At 42.3% G+C, this 23,599-nt stretch overlaps 1 protein-coding gene across 7 annotated transcripts in view; it reads right to left on the bottom strand.

Annotated features, from left to right (window-relative positions):
* ARHGEF7 (Rho guanine nucleotide exchange factor 7) overlaps nt 1-23,599 on the bottom strand; it is a 137,545-nt gene that overhangs the window by 92,661 nt on the left and 21,285 nt on the right. For 5 of the 7 annotated variants that reach the window (XM_053659946.1, XM_037137670.2, XM_053659943.1 and 2 more), the window contains exon 2: nt 12,654-12,740. In XM_053659946.1, the coding sequence (XP_053515921.1) occupies nt 12,654-12,740 (87 nt within the window). Of the gene's footprint in view, nt 1-12,653; nt 12,741-12,902; nt 12,967-23,599 lie in introns of those variants that run through there. The other 2 variants (XM_053659944.1, XM_053659945.1) reach the window with 2 other exon arrangements.

The following is a 23,599-nucleotide window of genomic DNA, read 5'->3' as shown; positions in this document are numbered from 1 at the left end:
TATTCTCCAGGTTATAAATCCTTCACTATGCTGAATGGCTTTAACTGAGTTATCCATCACCTCCAAAGTGATGGGGGATATATAGAAAACTAAAAGTTTACAATTAAACATCCTAAATCTTAGGTAAATTCCACCTCAGTTGCATGATGGAGATTAGTTAACACATTCATTAAGAATTCAAAATACATGAACATTATGGACACTACAATTGCCTAGATCCCTGAAAAGATCAACTGTCCAAGGGTCCCGAATCTCCCCTCCATCCTCTTCCTGTTCACAGAGCTTCCACCAACTACAATGCCACCACCCCCTTGGTTCAGCTGAGCTTCAATTCTAAATTTGGAAGTTATAGAATCTCTATAAGCCTGATTCAAATACCAACTCTGCACTTAGTAAATGTCACATATACGGCATATTTCTTAGCCTCTCTAGATCTGTTTCTCCTCAGTCTGCTGAGGCTACCTTACAGCACTGCCCTCACAGCATCTTGCAGCTGCCCTTACAGCTGCATCTACCTTATAGCACCGCCCTGTGGCTGTTCTAGTATTTAGGAGCCACTCAGCAAGCATTTGATATTATTATTAAGTTACTGGTATGAAGGTTTTTAACTTATTATTACATTTCTACCTTCTCTGCTTTTCTATCACTTCTTTTCATTCATACAATGGAAATGTCCTGTTTGTTCCTTCCTCTTCAATTAACTTTTTTATATTCACATCTGAAGTCCACCTGGATAAAACTGAGGTCATGGCTTCAATATGAGTCAGAGACTGATCACTTGCTTGATGATGAAAAGCTTGTACAAAGGTAATACAGAACTCAAAAACAGGTGACTAAATTTACAAAACACAATGTTCAGATTCTTGAAAGAAGAGGTAATGTCTTCTCTTCCACATGCCAAAATGCACCCAACTTTCTAGTTTAGATGCCCAACACCACCTTCAAATGTCCTTTCCTGAATAGAGCCTGAGGTTTCAAAGGCAGTCTCATACCACCTGCCTAACACCATGAGTGACACTAAGGAAGGATGATCAGGGGGTTCTAGGAGCATCAGGTGAAAGGTTTTGGGGGCATTACCCACAGAACACATATTAAGTACAAAAGAAAAGGTCATCTTTACAACCGAGAGATGTGGTGAACATCACCTTAGCTAAGTGAGGGAACTCAGCACTGGCAGTATGGAGTATGTTGACAGTAAGCTCACTCTGATCTGACCCATGGGAATATACAACACCACTTGTGTAGGCTTCCTGCATAGAATCAGATCCTGTCTAGACTGTGACACTCTACATAACCACCCCTGTATTCTTCAAAATTGTTGGTCACAAATGATAAAGGTAGAGGAACTCTTCTGGAAATGAAAGAGACTAACAAGACATGACAAACCAAATGCAATGCAAGACTCCTTGTTTGGAGCCTATATTTTAAAAAAAAAGAAAGAAAAGAAAAGCTGTAACAGTCACTTGGAGACCACTGCACAAGTATGAATATGAACTGTATGTATAACATAGTACTACTAAAGCAATGGAAAAGGTCTTGGGTGTGCCAACAGTACCTTAGTTACACAGAACATTCTCATTTAGACAATATGCATACTGAGCATTTAAATTCAGGCATTACGTGGTATACCACATTCACGGGTGTCCAACGTGTTGGCGTCTCTGAGCCACACTGGAGGAAGAGTTGTTCTTGAGCCACACATTAATTATACTGACACGTAATCACAAAAAAATCTCATAATGTTTTAAGGAAATTTACAATTTTGTGTTGGGCTGCATTCATGGCCATCCTGGGTTGCATGCAGCCTGCTAGCCACAGGTTGGACACCCCCGGACGGTTAACAAAATACAGATGTGTCCAAACACTCAGAGAACAAAGGGTGAAGGTGTCTACACAGCAGCCTAAGTGAAGGTACAGGATGTTTACACTAGTCTTCCAACCTTTCTGTTAGTTTTAAATTTTTCAATGTAAGAAAAAGGGGGAGGGCACGTTACGAGGCTCTCTCTAACATTCCCTAGCCACCCCAATCCCTCTTTTAAGTAGAAGAGCGTTTCACTCATCATCCACACATCTTTCCTATAAATAAGAATTCAGCTGAACAATTCTGATAGGCTCAATATCACTTCTTCAAGATCTCAACTGTTGCCACATGGATATCTCTCAAATTCCCACCACAGCTGGGCTGACCTGGTTTTGCAATGAAAAGTGCCACATCAACGCTAACCATGTCGTCTGACAAAGTCACGGCATGGGGACTACGACTTCACAGAGCATGTTCTGGCCAGGTGGACGTGGCATAAGTGGATATAAGGTGTTGATTCTGTTCGTGCTGACTCTTGGTATTCTGACATTTACTTTTTTGATAATTTGGAATCTCCTAGAAATGATGGCCATTCTCAGAGCTGATCAACAACTAGGTCAGACTGAGAAAAATGCCACCTTGGCCTTTCCCCAAAATGATACCCTCTCTGGGGGCCCAGAGGAGGAAAGGCCCACAATGTCCAGTGAGTCAAAGGGGAAGAATATTTCCTTCCCTGACCCAGTTAAGCAGATGCAGAACAAGTTAATACTAGGCAGCAGGGAGCCAGAATTACCCAGAGTGCTCCCCCAAGTTAATCCCCTCTAATGAAATAGCCCCTGAATGTCTAAAAGTTGTTGGAGTAACAGCCCCTCCTTTACCTTGAACAGGAATATATATTAATTAGAATTTAGTAGGCAAAGAAACAGGAGAAGCTTGTTAGATACTATAAACTAAGCACATAGATACAGTTACCAAGGAATTAGAGTCCATAGTACATAGAGAAACATTTTGGACAGAAAGATAGATAGCTAAGTTAGACATCACAAAGGCCTTATAATAAATTTCCTAACCTCTGCTCGGTCTAGTGTACCTTTTGCCCCATGCCAAATTCTAGACCTTTAATAAACAATAAGATATTCAAACTCTGTACACAGAGCTAGTTCAAACTGTCTGATTAATGGTTCTCCTGGTCAAAACAATTTTTGTTTAATAAAACTGAAACTATGGAAATTCTTGTACTTTTCCTGGTTACCTTTGTATTGATTTTTTCTGCTTAACTGATCGTGCTAGGCACCTGCGAATGTTAAACACTATCTAAAATGAAAATATAAAAACCTGCTTGTACTTGCAATAAACGGAACAGAGCTTCACTGTCCTTTGAGGCGTGCTGTTGTCTGTTACCCATCGCCGACGCCTTACCCACCTTCGGGAATCCCTGGACCCTGCTGCGGCTGGACCGTGGCAGAAAAGGATGGAGAAAAGTATACCTTCCTCTCTGCCTTGCCTAAGCTGGGCAGGATTCTTGGCTCTTCAAGCATGGGAAAATCATATGGCTGCTTCTCCCAGCCGGATCTCTCTGACCCCACCACACCCTAATTTTAATGATCCAGCTGGTTCAGCTTCAACACCAAACTGATTAAATCAGAAAACTAAGCAAGGGTCCCCTGGAATCAGTATTTTATTATAGAAGCTCCACACTCTGCAACCCAAGAGGATACTACTCATTCTAACTTCTAAGTCTTCCCTGAAGAGCAAGCTTACACACTCCATTTCTAGTATCAAACTAGAAAATATCAGTGGTCACAAGAAGTAATATTGTATCACTTCTCAACTCAAGGACCAATCAGTTGCTCTAAACTATCAGAGAAAACACCCAATATAAACTAATATAAATATTCTGGTTAGAAAGTTATTTTTAAAAACATAATAAATGCAGACTTCACATTTAAATATGATCTGAAAGGCCTTGGATTTTGTTTTGTAGTTATTTCCAGGAACTTGTCCTTGCTGGCTCCTAGGACTTAAAAGGAATTCTTTGGGGTCACAAACTGCTTCAGGACAAGTACCTGTCAGGAAAAAGAAGGGTGAGAGTGTCTCCTTCTTAGAAGACCAACTGGGATTTCGCTGATTTGTTTCTAAGTGAAAGTAAGAAAGCGATGACTAAAAGATATTCAAAGAAACCCGTTGTACTAAACTTTGAAAAGGTGAGAAATAGGAAATACAAAAGGGAGTGACATCAAAGGCAAAACACCACACCAAGTGACTGGAATTTCCTATGGCCAGAGAAATGGGCAGTCATGCTACCTCAGCATTCTCAGGACCACACATGCATGTGAGTTCCAGATTCTTACTGTTCCCACTCATTGCTCATGATTGACATTACTTCATTTTTCACAAGGCGTTACTGGAAGGTAAGAACATGAACCCTCGAGAGAGATTTTCCCCCACCAAACTGGCTGGTGTGACTCAGTGGATTAAGTGTCGGCCTGCAAACCAAGAGATTCCACGTCAGGGCACATGCCTGAGTGGCCAGGTCCCCAGGTAGAGAGGTGTAAAGCGAGAGGCAACTGACTGATGTATCTCTCCCACGTCGATGTTTCCTGCCCTCTCTCTCTTCCTCCCTTCCCCTCTTTCTAAAAATAAATACATAAAATCTTTTTTAAAAAATTTCCCACCAACTGGCCAACACTGGACATCTGTATTCAATTGTGAAATGAAAAATACACATGTGATCGAACAATATTCAAAATAAGGCATGTTTCATACCGATAAAAAACACACTTCTTTCCCTTACTCTGGGCCAATGATGATGCGTCTGAGGCTAGTGAGAGGCCTTCCCATCAACACCCACACGTGCCCGTGAGGCAGGCTGAGCCAGCTCAGAAACGCCAGCAGAGAGCAGCAGCAGCACCTGATGTGACAGCCGTCAGCACGCCACTGGCTGTAAGAGTCTAGCACAGCCCCGCCCCACCCTCAGCAAGCATGGCCCTCCTTACGCTCCGCACACATGCAGAATGCATATCTGACACCTGACACATCTTACATTGATCAGATGCCTCTACCTGAGCCAAAACCACCAACAGGCTATGACTAGTTTGTAACAGGAGAAAAAGATTCTGGGCCCCTTCCAGCGTGGAGACAAAAGGTTGATAATACAGTCACAGGTGGAGTTCTTCAACACACATGCCCCCCCTCCCCCAGATTCTCCTATTGTCTCCCGCAGTGGGAACTACAGAAATTTCCTGTCCATGTGTAAGGAATCCAAGAAAGCTCGGGACATTTTGTGGTCCATCACCCCCAACGGAGGGGTAAAAGGCTGCACAGAGCTTCTGTTCCATTGCTGCTCTCTATGGGACATCCTCAGTTTCTCTGATACCAGATCTACACAAATTTGTCAAATGCAGTTTTCTAACCAGGCTCAAGGCCCTTCCTGATCTTAAAACTCTAGGATGCTAACACCAGAACTGCCAGGCCCCCAGGCTGCCTCCTGCTGTGCTCTGCAACAGGTGAGCCATCACTAAGAGCCAGGACCCATAACAATGCCTCAGCTACAGTCAGGCTGCACAGCAGGGCTAGCCTCTCAAGCTGACCCTAGTTTATCTGGATCAGCAGACAGCTACTTCACAAAATGAGGGAAAATAAGCTACCTTTTCCGTTTTACTTTAGTTAGAAGTAGTTCATGAAGCAAGGCCCTGAAAGAATAAAACAAAAATTTAAGGAGTAATGATAAAAAAGAAAAAAAATGTGAATGGGGGAAGTGGGGAAAAAAGGCTAAATTGGGAGAGAACAGATGGGACTCTACAGAATGCTAAGCCCCTCTACCAATGGTCTGGATGGGACGCCCCGTAGGGTTTTTACCAATTCAACAAATACCTGCTTGGTGCCTGTGAAGTGAGAGACACCAGAAACCTGAATAGTAAGCAAAGACACAGAACCTGCCCTCAGGGAGCAGACCAGGGAAACACAGGTACAAGTGATGATGCTGTGCTGACAGAGGCAAACAGCAAAAACAGGCTGAAAGACCTTGGGAAAACCATGCAGAGGGCCACCTGAAGAAGGGGCTCCTAGCGTAGAGACGGGATGGGCATCAGGAACAGCCCCCATGGTAGATGCAGGCACAGCCAATTTGAACCCGGCCCCACCCCTCAGCCGCTGAGTGACCATGGCTCTGTCCCTAAATCTCTCTTCTAATGTGAAAGTCATTACAAGATTTAAGCAAGTTCATACAAGTGAAGCCAACAGAACAGTGCCTGGTACAGAATACAGGCCACTATTTGTAAAATTAAACAATCAAGAAATACTACTCAGACATCTCAAATAGTCTGACATGCCTGGAACAAAAGTCCAGAGCACAGGGGAGGGCGGGTAGGAGTGGACAGAGTTTGAGTCATAAGAGGTCCCAGCCACTATGGCAAGGCTCCTGGGCACGACTCTGAATGATGGGGATCAGGGACAGACAGACCTGCAGGACACCAGGCTGGACACCACTTGGGCTGTCCCACAGATGGCAGCACTACATGACGAGACACACAGCAGGTAGAATCAAGACTTAAGTGAAGACCAAGACTAAGGGCCAAGTGTTAAAAGTTTGCTTCTGGGGTAGGAGAGGGACAGAAACAGTTCTTTCTAGGCCTCGGAGTATGCTACATACACACCTTACTTGAACAAAAGGTAGTTTTCAAATGCAACCTAATGACATTCCTTTGGCATCTTCTAAATCCTATGCCTCTAGCCCAGAGGTCTTGTTTTCATAGTAGCAAAATGGCCTCGCTATTATACTACATGGGGTAAGGAATGCCAGTACTTGCTAAATAACTAATCAAGATACACAACTCTTAGGTGATCCTGACCGGCTGCATTGAAACAACTTACAGTGGTTACCCAAGGAGGCCTGGCAGGCAGACCTGAAGTATGTGTCCTACATCAAGCGCTAAATTAGAATCGTGGGCTAGGTCATGTTACTAAACCGGTAGCTAGGAGAGAAAGAAGTTTCACTGAATACTACAACCCTGGCTTTGCAGAAACCTTACAAATATCTGGCCTGATGCTCACTCAGCTCTAGCTAAGTCCCCTTTGTGGAGGCACTGGAAGAGTTGGATGCAAAGTGAGAATGTGCCCTACGAGCCTCTTTCTCCCCTTTCACCCAAAGTTCTCCCACTGGGAAATGCATACTGGTTCCCACTTCCCAGCTTCTTATCATCCCAACTCCAGAGGAAGATTTTCTCAAAAGGGTCCTTAAACAAAACCCTGAGTGTATCCTACCTCCTGCCATTACACAGACAGACAGGTGGAACTGTGACTGCCTAGGGAGCTGGGGCAATTTTTAGTGCACAAAAGATATTATCTTGAGTTCCTAACAGAAGCACTCTCACGGCAGGCATGGATGTGGACTGAGACATACGTCATGTCTTATTCTTGTTCCTCCAACTCCTCTTGATCAGGAATAGAGTTTATTAGGCTTACTCAGCCTGCCTGGGCTTTAGCCTTATTAACACAACAGATAAAAGGAACCACCTTTGCTTTTCCCTTTTTACACTTAATTCCAACTTAATCTATTCCTGTGTCTCTTCCAGGTCTTCACTGTTTGGTCCTCTAGTGAGGAGGGACAGTGGAATGTTCTCCCGGATTTTGGGAAGGTGCTATACTTCCCAGTGCCTTAGTTTTTCTAATCGTGGTTAAGGGGTAATAACCTAATAGAGTTGCTTAAAAAAATTGAGTTTAACACATATCTAGAAGAGAGTCCAGGACATAAGCACTGAGAAAGTGCTGCTTATTCTTGTTATCTATCATACACCTCTGAGAATAATGCCACCAAGCTAAGCAACTACACTATTTACATGATCCAGCACAAAGTGAAAACGCAGAGTTCCTTGTTCAGTGTGTTTTAAGAATTTGAGATGGGGACAGCAGAACATTAAACCAAATGCAGGGCCATGTGTCACTGACTACAAGGGTCACACACCCACAAGGCCAGCCCTGCCACCAGCTGGATTCTCCTGAGAACTTATCTATGGTCCTTGCTAGAAGTCAAGCTAACAGTACTGCCTTACAATCATTAAACAGTTCAACTACCTCCACTCCAGGTGGCAGCAGGCTTGCAAGAGCCCCGTCTGTGGAGCCATGGGATCCAAGTTCAACTCCTGACTCTTTCACCTGTTGGCCTATGACCTGGGACCTCTTAACTATCCAAAGTCTCAATCACCTCATCAGAAAAATGGGGAAAGTACCGTCTTCTTTGCAGGATATTTGGGACGATTAAACAAAAGAGTGTAAACGAAATGCCTGGGCACATCATTCATACTCAACAAATGTTAATCCCATTTAATTTCAAAGATGACTGTATTTCTCCAGCCTCTTCACTGATCTACACATGCACTGCCCAACATGGGACCACTCCCTGCATGAGCTGTTGAACACTTGAAATGCTGCTAATCCAAAGTGAGATGCGCTGTGAGCGTGACAAATACACACCAGATTTTACAATGTGAAATAACAGAGAAGCGAGCTCATTAATATTTTTCTATTAAGTGTATGTTGAAAGAACATCATTATGGGTACAGTGGGTGAAAGAGAATGCATTACTAAAATTAACTTCATGTTTCTTTTTACTTTTTTAATGTGTTATTGAAAATTTTAAATCACAAATATGGCTTGCATTCTATCAGATAGTGCTGATCTAGACAGACAATGCAGTCTCTCTGGATTGCAAAAACAGTGCACACCCAAAGACCTGAAACTGGAGGCAAGGCCTAGTTATCTACACTGAAAAAGCAGCCCAGACACCGAGGTGACTAACTGCTCCCCCTACAAGACAGTTTGACAAGGAGCTAAGAGATAAGACAGAGTCAACTTTGATACTTTTTGCCAGGAAAAATTAAAATAGAATTATAACATCTGAGCAGAATTTGTCTTCCTTTGCTTTTAAGTACCTACAAAATATTTACAGAATACCCTTTTCACCTCTCAAATGACCCTTTTTTAATTACATAACTTATAACTACTTTAAAAGGCAAATTCTGATAAAGGCATAAGCTGATTTCAAAACTTTATTCAGTAAGTCAATCAATAAACAATATGTCATTACCTACTATTTCCAGCTTACCGCCTAGTCAATAACACAGAAGATGACTAGCTAAGAAGTAAGACTGCTGTGTGACCTTATAAAATGCAAAGCTACAGTAAACAGCTTCACTATTGTCTGAATCCAGGATGAAGGTAGCACTTGGGTGGGGTATTCCATCCCCAGAGAAAACACTATAGATATAGTTTTATCTTTATTCAAATTAATTCTTAAGCTTGTATCAACAGGTTTTGAGTTTCCACATAAGCATATGTTAATTATTTTAATAGTATTTTAAAATATTCTTCTGGATGACATCTCAATCATAACCTTGGCTAAAAATCTAGAAGAGAATTGAGCATTCGGGCAAAGAAGTATCGTAAATAAGTTTGTCCTCTAAAAAAAACAGACAAAAGATGAGTGTTTTAGGAATTCGTAAGGCAGTTTCTTTCCCAAAACCTCACTCTAACTCACCTAATCAGCCCAGTTGATAACAGTGCTGGAGAGGCCACCTGCATACCTTTCCATACTCCGAGCAGCTACTCGTGAGAAAGCGGAAGGTAACTGCAAATGTCTGAGGTTTTCAACTTAGATTTCCTACTCCGGCAGCTGTTCTTTCACATCCCCTTTCAAAAGTCCAGTGCGGGAAATTTTGAGTACCTCACTTTGCCTTAGTTTACCGTACACCTAGGAATACGGCACTGTCAACAATTCAAAAGCCAAAATGTTTATCGAAAAAGGTTTTCCTCTTCCTAGGTGAAAGAGAAAAAAAACAGAACGAGCAGTCCCAGGACTGGAAAGGAGTGTTGTCACACCGCTACTGGGCAAAGGCGAAGCGGTAAACATGTCTCTAGAGAAAACTGGGCCGTGAGGTGTTCAAAACCTTTAAAAGCCCCTGCCTTTGACCTACCAGTGCCCTATCAGAAAACTTCTACTTAAAACATAATAAACAATGAAGGATTTTGTTCAGAAATGTTCATCACACAGTACTTAGAAATAACCTCTATATCCAAAAATGGGAATTACCACGAGGAACTTAGGCACTCTTTAACATTAAGTAGACAAATATTTAACATGAGAAAACAATCACACCATATTAATTCAAAGCATGTTATAAAACATTATATATACTATGATATGAATATTTTAAAAGTATATTTACATATGTACAAAAGGGAAAAAAGATGGAAAAATATATAATAATTTTTAACACTATCTCTAGATGTTAACAATATACTTTTTTCATTTTCTTCTTACATTTCTCTATTTCTTGAATTTTATACAATGAATACGGATTACTGAGTAAAAAAAATTTTTAAGAATACACAGCAATGTGGTTCAAACAACCAAAAAAACTATTATAATAATAGCTACTATCTATTTAGCAACTAAAATACAAGGCACTGTTCTAACAATAAATGCAAACTGTATAATATTCCTTCAAAATTAAAATTCCTTTCATGATCAGAACTAACTGGGGCATAATACCTGATTTTCCACGGGTAATTAAAATGTATATGCTTTAAAAAAAACAGAAAAAGTAATTATGATGTTCGGTTCCTCTTTTCTTTAAAAAAAATCTTAGGATAGTTTAAAATGGTGGCAAACAGGAAAATACATATACCAAAATTAGACAGCCTGTTACAAAGAAGTCAGTCTAGCCAAATCCCCGGGGAAAAAACACTTTGATACTTATAACTAGAAAACAAAAACCAATCTAGAATACAAGCTATCAGTTTTTAAGTTTTGTGTTTATAATTTCAAAAGGTTTCTTGTCTTCCAAATTTTTGAGAAAATGTGTAAAATCTAGAATGCTTTTCAGAAGTGCCTAGACCCATCCCCAGTCACTTTCTTTCTACACATTCTTCTTTAAAATCACTGGGAAATTGCTGCACTGTGGTACAAGTGCAAGGCCATCTTCTAAAGAACAGATCTGTCCCTTCACACCACAGATGAGAACAAGCCTGGAAGCCCAAATTGGGTCCACACAAACTCCTTTTTTAGAGTAACTTCATAAAAATCAGAATGACAATTTACAAAGTTTTTGATGTGCCGTTTTTAAAAAGTTTTTATTATCTACAATGTGATCAGGTGTTTTAAGGGTGACTTACAACTGACCTTGATAGAATGCTAATAAAATATGCCTCTATTTGAAGTTTAACAGAGGTCATATTTAGTCTTTAAAAACAGCATAAAGTAAGTCATAATTTCCCTTTAGCTTAAAAAAAACTGCTATCAACTAAATTTCAAGTTCATCGATCAATTATTGAAGGTCTACTATGTGTCCAGCATTATTCTAGATGCTTGGGGTATGTCAGTTAACTCTTTTCTAAAACATCTTTTTAAAAGAGTTTATTTAAAACTCTTAATTCTTTGTAAAAAGTCACTATATGACATTTCAAAAGGAACCTCTGGAAAACTAAGGATATTTTTTTAACTTTCTTTAAAACAGTTCTTTCTTTAAAAATCTTATACTGAAGTTGTCAGATTATAATCTTAGATGCAAACTGAGTTCCAAATTTAGTATAAATAAACAAGAGTCATTAATTTGAAAAGGAAAATAAAACCCCACAACAAAGGTTAAGAAAAAGCAAAAATCTGTGCAAGCAAAGCATATTACCACAGCCCAATAAGGAAGTTCAATGATAAAACAACAAATCCCATGGAGCAGAGGATAAGGCCCTGTCTGAAATCGCGTCTCCCCTCCTAGACAGCCCCAAGGTCTTCGGAGTTCCCACTAGGCCTTCTCACTTATTTGGACATGATTTCCTCACAGACATCACATCCTACCCGCAATAAAATATGTTTTCAATCATTCATAAAAGCAATTATGTTCACCTCTATGAATTCCTACATGTCAATTTCAAATAACCGATGAGCTTTCCTTATAACCGTCCCTTAGACAGTGGATGACTTATAACTTTCCCCCCCAAGAAACCTACACTGAGAGACTACCCTTCTGGGACGGAAAACCTTTATGGGTCCGTCTTATACCAGGTTCTGTCAGGGATGCTTTCATATGCTGTTACCTAGGAGCTCAGTATAACGCTCACTTCTCACATAATGAAACAAAGGCTGAACGTGCTCAAGTAGCAATGGCAGAAAAGGCAAGATTTAAACACCGAACTAAAGCCACATCGGCCTGTAATTCTGAAGTAAAAGTACAGCTAGATTTCCGGATCTAAAGCACTACCCCAAGATTAAGACAAATCACATGTTAAAATAAGATGAAAAAGAGAAGTTTCCAGAGAGCTTCCCCTGAAAGGCTCTATTTAGTGCAACAACAAAACCTTAAGCAACCTGTAAAAGACACACCACCCAGTATGCTCCCCCAGACATAGGTTAGTATTTCTCTAAACTAAACATCAAATATTAGAGTAAAAACTACCTAATTTCTGGGGGAAAAAAAAACACATTAAAGAGTGAGACAGGAAGATAATTTGGGACCCATTTTATTTCTGTACGGCTTTCCCTTCTAGGGATTCTGACGCGCTCGCCCAGATTTAGTCGCGAATCGTTGGAGAACCCCTAAAAGCAGTTAAAGCTGAGGCAGGTGCCAAGGAATCAGATCGCACCCGTGACAAACAGTTGTCGAAAATGCGAATCACCGGCACCACGAGCTACTGGAACCACTTTTCCTCATTGCAAAAAAAGGCAAAGTATGGGGCTCTGTAGAGCGTTTCCTCCCTGCCCTGGGACCGCGCTCACAACCTGGGGCGGCCCGCGAACCAGGTCCCGGACCGGTACCCCGCCGTCTGGCCCCTGCCAACCCCCGCGGCCGCACCAGCTCACCTCCAGGCGCAGGGAGGCCCCGCAGCCTCGCAGAAACTCGCGGATGTTGCTCAGGCACTCGCTCTCGCTCCGAGGCTCCGGGTAGACCTGCAACGCAGAGCACAGAAACTGAGCAAAGCGGAGAGGCCGCGGACGTGCCCGAGACGAACCCGCCGCAACCCCAGCAGAGGCTCCAGCGGGGGAATCCCGGCTGTCCGGAGCACCCCCGGTTGCCCGGCAGTTCGCCTGCTCGGCGCTGCCTCTCCTCACCCTCTTTCCTTCCTCCGGGATGCACCAATCTCCGGCCCTCTTCCCTCACCAGGAAGAGGATGGGCGCAGGAAGTGACGTCTTCAGACCGCGCACCGAACAGCCCCCAGCAACCTTTTCCGGTTCTGCCTCGACCCAGCTAACGCGGCCCACCAGCCCCCAGGCGCAGCCACCTCCTCTCTTTATCCTACAACTGGGCCCACCTGGCCTGGCCCTCGCGCGCCCTGCTCCTGCAGACACCTGGTGCTCCGCCTCAGACGCGGCCCGCGTGGACACAGGCCGTCAGGTCCAGGGGAGCCCGAGTGGGTTTGGCCTCGGTGCCTTGAGCAACCTCAGTGGAGCTGGAGAGAACCCAGTGTGCCTTGAGTTCTTCCCTGCCCCGCGCTCAGGGCAGAGAGGAGCTAGCATTCTAATATGATTTTAAATAATTAGGAACATAAATTATGCTTGTTGGAATCACAATGCAACATTTCTTTTCCCAAATACAGACCATGTGCTTCATGAATGATGAACCAAAAGAACCGGTTACACACAAGTTGGCGAGTAAGTCGGCTTAGGGAGGAATTGTGGCGAATGCAGCCTCCACCCCAGGTAGAGAGCAGCAAGGAGGGCTCCGGCAGACGGCCCGGTACTTGGTCCAAGGTAGAATTGTGACGCCTATCTGTCACACATGTGAGTATTTATTGGCAGCATCTCAAGGCAAGAGACATTAAGGAAACCAGGAACAGTACCAATTACACAGAACAATCAAGGGAGAAGTCAGACATCAGAAGAGCTTTTTGTTGTGTTCTGAACTGCATATGAAGACTAAGTTTTGGCAGTTACACATAACCATCATCCAGAATTCTAGCATTTTTTATGACATTGAAGGCCCTTTGTACTGCCCTCTAGGGGGAAATCAGGCCCTTCCACTAGGCCTCTCTCTGGAATACAGTGCTTTCATCTCAAAGTGCCTCTGATCTTTTAAAAATCAAAACAAAACCATCGTGTTGAGAGGTGTGGAGAGGGAGGAAATGAAACTTCCCCCCATACAATGTGAAAATTCTTTGAGGAAAGTGCTTACATACTTCCCTCCAAATTGAACAGATTTGTTTTGTTTTTGTAGAACAGCAAAACCAAAGTGGCCTCCTACTTCATTTTGCTACTCTCTGTAAAAGAATAGGAAAGTCTATGTACCAAATGTGTATTTAGTATCTAAAATCTTCATGTTAAATAGTTGCAAAGTATTAATTTCTGACATCCTGGTGACATTTTAAAACTGAACTCTTAAACATTCTGTTTAAAATATATATCCAACAGACTCTAAATACAGTAGACAAAATATGCATTTTTCCACCTAAGGGGGAAAAAAATATGAACGTGCTCTTTAAAAAGTCAGAAATTTCACATTAATTTCTTTTTCCTTTAACTCATTTCCTTTGAACTTTCCCCACAAAATTGTGCTCTGGGGTGACACATGTTTGTGCTTCAAAATGATACTGCTCACACTATTTTCCCAAGAGGCCCACACAAATATAGTTAGTCCTCATTCACTGATTCTTTGTTTGCAAACTCGCTTATTAGGTAAAATGCATGTGTAACCTCAAAGTCAGTACTTGCAACACTTTCTCGGTTATTTATGGATATGTGCATTGAAGTGAAAAATTTGAATTGCCTTATGCACTCATTCCCAGCTGAACTGAACCAAGGCCATGTTCTGTGCCAATTTGTTTTAGTCACAATGTTAGGCAAATGTCCTTTTCACAGGCTACTAATGTCACATTTTTCACATTTTTGTGCTTTTTGATGATTTCATTGTTTTAAATGGCCCCCAATCTAGTACTAAAGCACTGTCTAGTGCTCCTATAATGTGCCTTACAGAGAAAATACATGTGTTAGATAAGCTTTCTGCAGGCCTGAGTTATAGTGGTGTTGGCTGTGAATTCAGTGTTAATGAATCAACAATACAGTACATCCAGAAAAAGGACAAGATTCACTAATCTGAACATAAGGCCGTTGTGAAAGTGCTGAAGTAACATCTGTAGTACATGATGGATCTATGGAAAAGATGGAAAAGCAGCCAAGTTTGTGGATCCATAAAATGACAACCAATAAGAGTATAGTGGACAGCACTGTGAGGCTAAAGGCCAAAGAAATTTATAGTCATGTTACCCAGGGTCAAGAAAAGGTTAAACCTTTCTCAGCTACTACAGGTTGGCTTGCATGTAGCAAAAGACAATACTACATGAAAAATGTTGACTTTGCAGCAGAGCAGGTTTGGTAGATCATGAGGCTGCAAAAGGATTTTTAAAATATTTGCTAAGCATTATACATGAATAAGGTTATATGGAAGAGCAGGCTTTCAATGCTGATGAGGCAGGCTTGTTTTATAAGAATGCTAGCAAAGAAATCTATGTAACACAAATGGCCTCCAAAACTCCTGGCTTAAATCATGCAAAGACCATGCAACCTTGCTATTATGTGCCAATGCCAAAGGAGAGTTTAAGTGCAAACCCTTAATGGCACACAGAGCACAAAACCCACGAGCACTTAGAGGGAAAAACCTGAATTATATGCCAGTCCACTGGAGGTGGAACAAAAAGCATAGATTGAGTCCGAAATAGCCTGGGATGAGTTCCACAACTGTGTAATCCCAGAAGCTGAGTGCTATTTCCAAGGCAAACTGTGCCTTCAGGATTTTGTTAATTTTGGATAATGCTCCAGTTCATTGCCATGAAGAACTCAAAAATGCCCACCCTGACATAGAAGTTCTCTTCCTGCCTGTAAATGCTGCATATTTCATGGGGCACTACACCAGGCAGCTTTATAGCAATGCTTTTGAGGTTCTTGATGCCAATGAGGACACCACCATAATGGTCTACTAGAAGTCAGTCACTATTCACAGTGTTATTGATTACATTGGCACGGCCTGCAATGGCATCAAGCAGGCTACTATCAATAACTGTTGGGGAAGTGTTTGGCCAGACTGCATGAAAAATTTCAAAGGTGTTACAGAGAATATTAAAAACAGTGTCAAAAACATAATGCATATTGCACAGCAGTAAGTAGAGATGGTCTCAAATGAAGGAAAAAGATGTGGAGGAGATTTTGACAGAAACAGCAGTAGAACCCACCAGTAATGACCTAGATAGCAGAGGAAACCTGGATGTTTCCTCTGAAATGGAAGGAGTTTTATGACTAACTTGATTCTTTGAAGCCTTCCGAGTTACACAGCCAAAGTTCAGATATAATCTATCATAAATAAAGAATTTTAAATCATCAGTTAACAGTCTGTCAAAGTCCCTTGCAATTCTGTGAAAGCTAAGAAGTGGAAATTGCTGAGCTGCAAAATTCCAGTCTTTAAAGCTATTATTCACTTTTCAACATCATGAATACTTTTACTTGTTCCTTTGTTACAAGGCCTTGAGGTTTTCCATCTTGCAGTAGTGTACCTCAGGAAGACAACCTATGGCTGAATGGTTTGCCCTTTTATGTCTGAGAAAGGCCATTGTGAAAGTGGAGGTGAGCCAGGTAAACCAGCATGATGCCCTCCTTGGTCACAGGCACCTTCTCAGGCTAGTCAATTTTAGGTAAGTGCATGTGCAAGTTGAGGATCTGGAAATGGATTCCCTTAAAACTATCGCATGCCTTCCAAAGTCATCATGTGCCTGTGGCTAGCTAGTTCAGTGTATACTGAACCTCAAACAACATACCTGTTTGGAAAACTAATGTGAAAGAGTCAAACTTTATAGTAAGCAGTCCCTGACTCTGTAACATAACATGCTAACCTTGGACAAGTCACTGGACCCTTCTGGGTCTATGCCCTGATCCCCAATTTAAGTTAAGCATACTCAGCCTTTCTCACAAAGCTGTTGGGAGAATCAAATGGAAATGCAAAGAAGAGGGAGACAAGGTCCCTTCCTTCAGTGAGGCCAGGAAGAACTGCACACAACATGACATGTAAAACCACACAGATGGACACTCAAGACCAGGGAAGCATATAGAAAAAAACCAAATTTTATAGACGTATGGCAGGGACTGAGGCTTAACTAACCCAAAGGTGACATCTAAGTTGGGGATGAGATGATGAGGAAGCACGTGGCACTGCATTTTCAAAGGTGTGACATTCAAGAAGTCCACGGTGTTTTGAAGGCTGGGGAGCAATCAAGGGCTCAGTTGATCAGTCAGTGGATTGTTCAGTTGATCAGAACATGGGTGAAACTACAGTAGAAAAAAATGTGTGTGAGATATAATGGTATAAAAGATGTTTAAAGTCCTCCTTATTTTCATAAGGAAGCTATATGAATGATAAGTGAGCACATGAAAAAGTATTCGTCGTTAGTCATCAGGGAAATGCAGATTAAAACTACAGATAACACCACACACCACCAGAATGGGTAAGATGGAAACGGCTGACAATACCAAGTATTGGCGAGATGGACAGCAACCGGAACACCCACATATGACCGGTGGGAGTTTCATGCGATGCGTTTGGAAAACTGCAAGTTTCTTGAAAAGTTAAACATTACCTATGCTCCAGCAATTCCTCTCCTAGGTGTTTATCCAAGAACGATGAAAACATGCCCACAAAAAGGCATGTACAAGAATGTTCGTAGCTTTATTAGTAAACCACCAAAGGCAAGCACTCCTCAGTGCACTTTCTAAGGTATTTAGAGATGAGCTCTGGCCTCAGATGACCAACAACTGCCCAGTTCACTTTCCAGAAACCCCCTCCAAAGTTCTCCACATTAACAAACTCCAGGCTTAGCCCACGCTAGTGTGCTCTGTTGGTTCGAGAAACTGAAAGCTCACAGGTTCAATTCCCAGACAGGACGTATACCCAGGACATAGGTTCAGTCCCCAGTCGGGGAGTGTATGAGAAGCAACCCATCCATGTTTTACTCTCACATCAATGTTTCTCTCCCTCCCATCCTCCGTCTCTTAAAAAATATATCAATAAGTATGTCCTCAAAGTAAGGATAAAAAAATTTAAAAAAGGAGGACTTCCGCCAAGATAGAGGCGTAGGTGGAAACACTGTACCTTCTCCCACAACCAAGTTTAAAGACGACAAAATTTTAGTAACAAAAACACAGCCAAAACACAGAAAATTGAACTATACCAAAGTCCAACAACAACAGTGACGATGAACCATTCAGCCAGACCGGTAAGAGGGGCGGAGCCAGCGACTGGCAGAGCAGGGTTGCACCAGACTGACCCAGGCACGAGGGCAGTGGTTGGCAGATCCCAGGTGTGGGGTTGCAACGGGCAGACCCAGTGAGGGCGCAAGGCGGCTGGCTGACCACGGTCACACATTCGCGTTCACGCGCAGATAAACCAGCCAAGGAGTGAGCAGTGAGATAGACCGCTAAGACAGACTGAGCAGACCCCAGTGGCAGGAAGCAGCAGAGGGGACCACCATTGCCCCTCACTGACCCCGCCCCCACATACAGCATCACAAACCAGCAACCAGGGCGGCCCCACCCTGGTGAACACCTAGGGCTCTGCCCCTCAAACATAACTGGTGCGAACAGACCAAAACATGGCTCAAGAAGAATTCAAAGCCCTAGAGCCCATAACTCTAAGTGACCAAGAAATAGCCAAACTTTCAGATGCACAGTTCAAGACACTGGTGATCAGGATGCTCACTGAACTGGCTGATTTTAGTCACAAATTAGATGAACAAATGAAGGCTAAACTTATTGAAATGAAGGGAAATACACAGGAAACCAATAGTAATGGAAAGGAAACTGGGACTCAAATCAAGGGAGTGGACCAGAAGGAAGAAAGAAATGACCAAATAGAAAAATATGAAGAAACAAGAATTCAAAAAAATGAGGAGAGGCTTAGGAACCTCCAACATCCAAATTATAGGGGTATCAGAAGGGGAAGAGGAACAGCCATGAGTGGAAAACTTATTTGAACAAATAATAAAGGAGAATTTCCCCAATCTGGCAAAGGCAATAGACTTCCAAGAAATCCAGGAAGCTCAGAGAGTCCCAAAAAACTTGGACCCAAGAAGAAATACACCAAGGCACATCATCATTACATTAGCCACGATTAAAATGAAGGAGAGAATCCTAGAAGCAGCAAGAGATAAGGGGACAGTCACCTACAAAGGAGTTCCCATCAGACTGTCAGTGGATTTCTCAAAAGAGACCTTAACAGGCAAGAAGGGGCTGGAAAGAAGTATTCCAAGTCATGAAATCCAAAGACCTACAACCAAGATTGATCTAACCAGCAAAGTTTTCATTTAGAATGGAAGGACAGATAAAGTGCTTCTCAGATAAGATCAAATTCAAGGAGTTCATCATCACTAAGTCCTTATTATATGAAATGTTAAAGGGACTTGTCTAAGAAAAAGAAGATAAAAAATATGAACAGTGAAAGGACAGCAAACACACAGTTATTAACAACCACACCTAAAACGAAAACAAACCAAGAGGACAGCTAGATCAGGAGCAGAACCACAGAAATGAAGATTTCATGGAGGCTTAGCAACAGGGGAGTGGGGGGAGAAGGTACAGAGAATAAGTAGCATAGATGGTAGGTAGAAAATAGGGGGGAGGGCAAGAATAGTATGGGAAATATAGAATCTAAAGAACTTGAACACATGGTCATAAACTAAAGGGGGGAAATGGTGGAGGAAGGGGTGTGCAGGGTGGAGGGGAATGAAAGGGGGGAAACAGAACAACTGTAATGGCATAATCCATAAAATTAATTTTTTTTTAATTTAAAAAAGAACTCGAGGCTTTTCCATCAAGAACTCTAATCAGGCAGAGGCATAGACAGTCCCAAAATCATTGTAACTTTCCTTTCAAATAGAACTTTTGTACTTAATAGTTGATAAAGGGTGTGTCTGATGTTCTGAGAATATGCTACAAAATAAATCATGAAGCAATGTTAAGGTCAGACTTCAGACACCTCCACAGCTGTCCAGTTTCCTTCCCAACTCTTCTCCACTACCCACACCATGCCAAGAACAACCTGCTCCACCTTCAGTCCACACAAGGTGCCAACTCAGGCAACTGCCTTCTCTCTGATTCTGAAAGTTTAGAGAGCTTGAGTGTAGAGAAAGTGTAAGAGAAAAGACAATAGGCAATTCTAGCAAGGCGAATACTTAAGAGTTCAGTGCTACCACAGTGATTAAGATCAAGAGTATAGAAAACACAGCTGATACTATCTGGGAAACACTTAACTCCCCAGGACCCTAGTTCTCAAAAATTCTGACTAAGTCTGAAATACAGCCCAGAAGTTAGTGTGTGTGTGTGTGTGTGTGTGTGTGTGCGTGCATGTGTAAAATATCCCATCTGACTGACTGATGTGTTTTTGAAATACCCCATCTGACTGATTTTCACCCAAGTTTCAAATCACTAATACTGTATAACTCCGTGCTTCTCAAGTGGACATATGCATTACCTGGAATAACAGATGACTAAAACTTGCCACAGAATTTAAACTCTAGGTCTGCAGTGGAACCCAAGAATTTGGATTTCTGACAAGGTCCCGGAAGATGCTGGTGATACCAGGACCATACTTAGAGAACTAGTGGTGTAAGTAGACTGGTTATTAATATTAAAGACATGTTCTGTTTTCCCCCCACTGGAAAAACAAATTCCCAACTACAGAACAAAGGTCTTCCCATTTCTCTGCCGTCAACAGCCTCGTTACCCCAGCTACAAAGACCACTTCCTCTGAACACCTGTGGTTCTGTCTGCAGCCCCCACCCTGTAGCTGGACCTATTGGTGCATGTCTTATTTTTGCCATAAGACATAAACTCTCTGAGCACAGGGGCCCATAGCATCTCCTGTTAAACAGACTCAATGACCTGCTCACTCAGGTCACTAAATCCACTAATCACAGAAGTGAGAGAACCTTAGTGTAGAAAGGTTCTACATTCAAGGCAAACTTTTCTTTTACAGCTGAAGATACAGTAACTCAAGATAGATAACCTGCCCAAAATTATGCAGCTTGTTTACTTCACCCACCTTCTCTGTATTCCAGGATGCTAACCTGTGAAGACTGTAGCAACCAGGCTCCCCAGTGCATTAGCTTCCGGTGGGATTCAGCCAATTACTGGCCCTAGCTGGAGGAACCAGGCTGGCAGGCACTCTGCTGAGTGGCCTCACATGGCTACAGTGACCTGCTAGAGCTTCTCAGAAAAACTGACTGTGTGCTTCCCACCCCAACTCTGCAATCAGTGACATCACCTTGGGAACTTGGAATCGGGCACAGAGAAAGAGTGTATACCACAGAAATTGGCAAACCCTACAAATCAGGGACCCTCACCACAGAGAGCCCATTGTTAAGCCTTTACCAACACACCACTGGCCGTATTCCTCAACTGAAGACCACAGCTCCTATCAGGAGCCTTCTCCTGTGGCTTCAGCTTTCACTGACTCCAGGAACCTGCTTCCCTCACTTTTCCCCTCAGGCCCAGGGGAAGCAGTGACTTCCCAGAATACTTCCACATCATTACAGGTTGTTCTTATCCCTGCCCACGCTTTGTAAATATCCTCTTCATTAAACTCTCCCCAACCACTGTTTAGCATGCTATGTGCTTTCCGCTGGGACCCAAACCTACTGAGCTTCTAGTGGTACAGTTAAAAATAGAACAGTGTCACAACAGAAGATGGGAAATAATTTACAGAAAGGATTGAATCAATTATCATACTTCCACAAAACAGAACACCACCCACCACTCAGCCTTTTAAGAAGAGGCAGTTTTATATACTAATATGTTACAATCTCGTAGTTACAGTTAAGTAGGGGAAAGGAACATAGGGAACAGCACATAGAACATGCTACTTTTGTGTAAAAATAAGAAAAAAGAACAGGCAAGAAGAAAATGAGTGTGGGAGTTTAGAAATGCATGGACTATCTCTGGAAACACATGTTGCTGGCCTCCAGGGAAAGGAAATGGGGCCTAGGGGATGGGAAGAAATTTGGTTTTTACTCTACTTTTTTGTACCTCTTCTGTTTTGTACCACATGCAAGTATTATTAAGTAAATACATTTTTAAGAGTAAGAAGAACAGTTTCATGTTCCCCTCAGGCCATGGTGCCTTCCCAGCCCTTAGTGCACCCAGCGGTCAGTGTGTTGGGGTCCTTGTAGGACCAATCTCTGCCACTCCAGGCCAAGATGCAATGCCATATTTAAAATCCTGAGCTCATCTTCTAAAAGTCTAATTAGCAGTTATTAATGCATCTAATTTTTAATTACCTGGGAGCCACTGCCTTATTCTAATTAGACTGAAACTATCTCCTGGCCAGGAATGACTGTGCTCTTGAACAGCACTGTGTGCTCGTTCACTAGTTAGTGATGTTCAATGGAGTGAAGATGTAGGTCGACTGAGCCCACTTGGCAGTCTACTGGGCAGCCCATCCTCCAAATCTATCGGAAAATAAATGAAGCACCCAGCAGAAATCTCAGGGATTCCGTTGCTAAGTATCTTCCCAAAATGCATAGCTGAGGGTTACAAGTAGTTTACTGAAAGAAACCCAAGCTTTTAATAAAATATATTTTTCTTTTGTTTTCCTTCTTCAACTTATCCCAAAGCTCAGCTCTTCTATGGATGCTGCAATCATCTGGGAAAAAAGAAAATGTCTTCCATCAGTCTGGAAGTAGCCAAATTATAAACGGCAATCAAAAACATGAATGTATAAAATCTCCAGTTCCCGAGCTACATTCAGACATCCACGACATGTGAAACGTCAAGGAGAGGCCCAGCAAGGCCACACGAATTAACTCATGTCCCCTGAGGTTTGGTTCCCACAAACTGCAAAAGGATATGTTATGTCCTTTAGAAATGGTCACACCATCCAAATTCATACCAATGCCAAAAATGGATTTTTTTAAATGTAAGCATAAAACATTCATCAGACAACTAAGAATAAACTGCACTGAAGTTATATTTTGTTCCCCCAGTAATGTAAGATCAAAACAGGCAAGCGTGTATTCCCCAAGTGAGAGCACCCTGGAAAACAGCCCACGCCCTGTCGGGCTGTGATCCGGGCACCAGGGAAGCACAAGTGCACGGATGGGCTGTTGTCACTGTCTCATTAAGTTCCCTAAGTAGATGCCATTACTTATGACTTTGAATGATCTTGATACAAAAACACAGAAGAGTACAAATTCTTAAAACAACTTAAATCAGACCTGTGGTCAGAGACTTTTCTTACCTGAAGTTGTCACCTGTTCGTGTGGAATAATCATTTTTGTTTTTTCTCCCTCATTCTTATGTTTGTGACATGACGGAAATAGCCCTTAAATTACCGCACAGCGTTTTGTGAGTCTGAGCCACTGCTAACTTTCTTCTTGAGCTCCATTTCTATGTTGTTTCTGACCCTTTGACACCCATTTCCTCTCCTGCTGAACACATTTCAGGATGGCTGCGGTAACTTGCTGTTGTCCATCAGTGCAAAAGCCTATGGAGGAGGCTTGTGGTCTGGTGGAAAGGTGCTAAAATACCTAAAGCAGGAATTTTCTGTGTATCCTCATCATTATGGCAAGAGCGGAGAACCTTCTTAGGAGGGGAGGAACACCGGCAGTCTGCTCTCTGAAAGGGATGCTGGTGGTGGCTTGGTCTCACAAGTATCACAACCTGACAGTCTTACCTCTGACCAAGACAACTCAGGTTAAAATGTCAAGGCCTACCCTACAGACACTGAGGATATTCCAGTATTTAAATCTGTGTTCTCCACTGCCTCAGAGGGCTTTAT

Source organism: Artibeus jamaicensis, unplaced genomic scaffold (assembly GCF_021234435.1).
Source record: "Artibeus jamaicensis isolate MK-2021 breed Jamaican fruit bat unplaced genomic scaffold, CSHL_Jam_final scaffold_833, whole genome shotgun sequence".
NCBI classification, from domain to species: Eukaryota; Metazoa; Chordata; class Mammalia; order Chiroptera; family Phyllostomidae; genus Artibeus; species Artibeus jamaicensis.
This window is presented reverse-complemented; position numbering and strand designations above follow the sequence as displayed.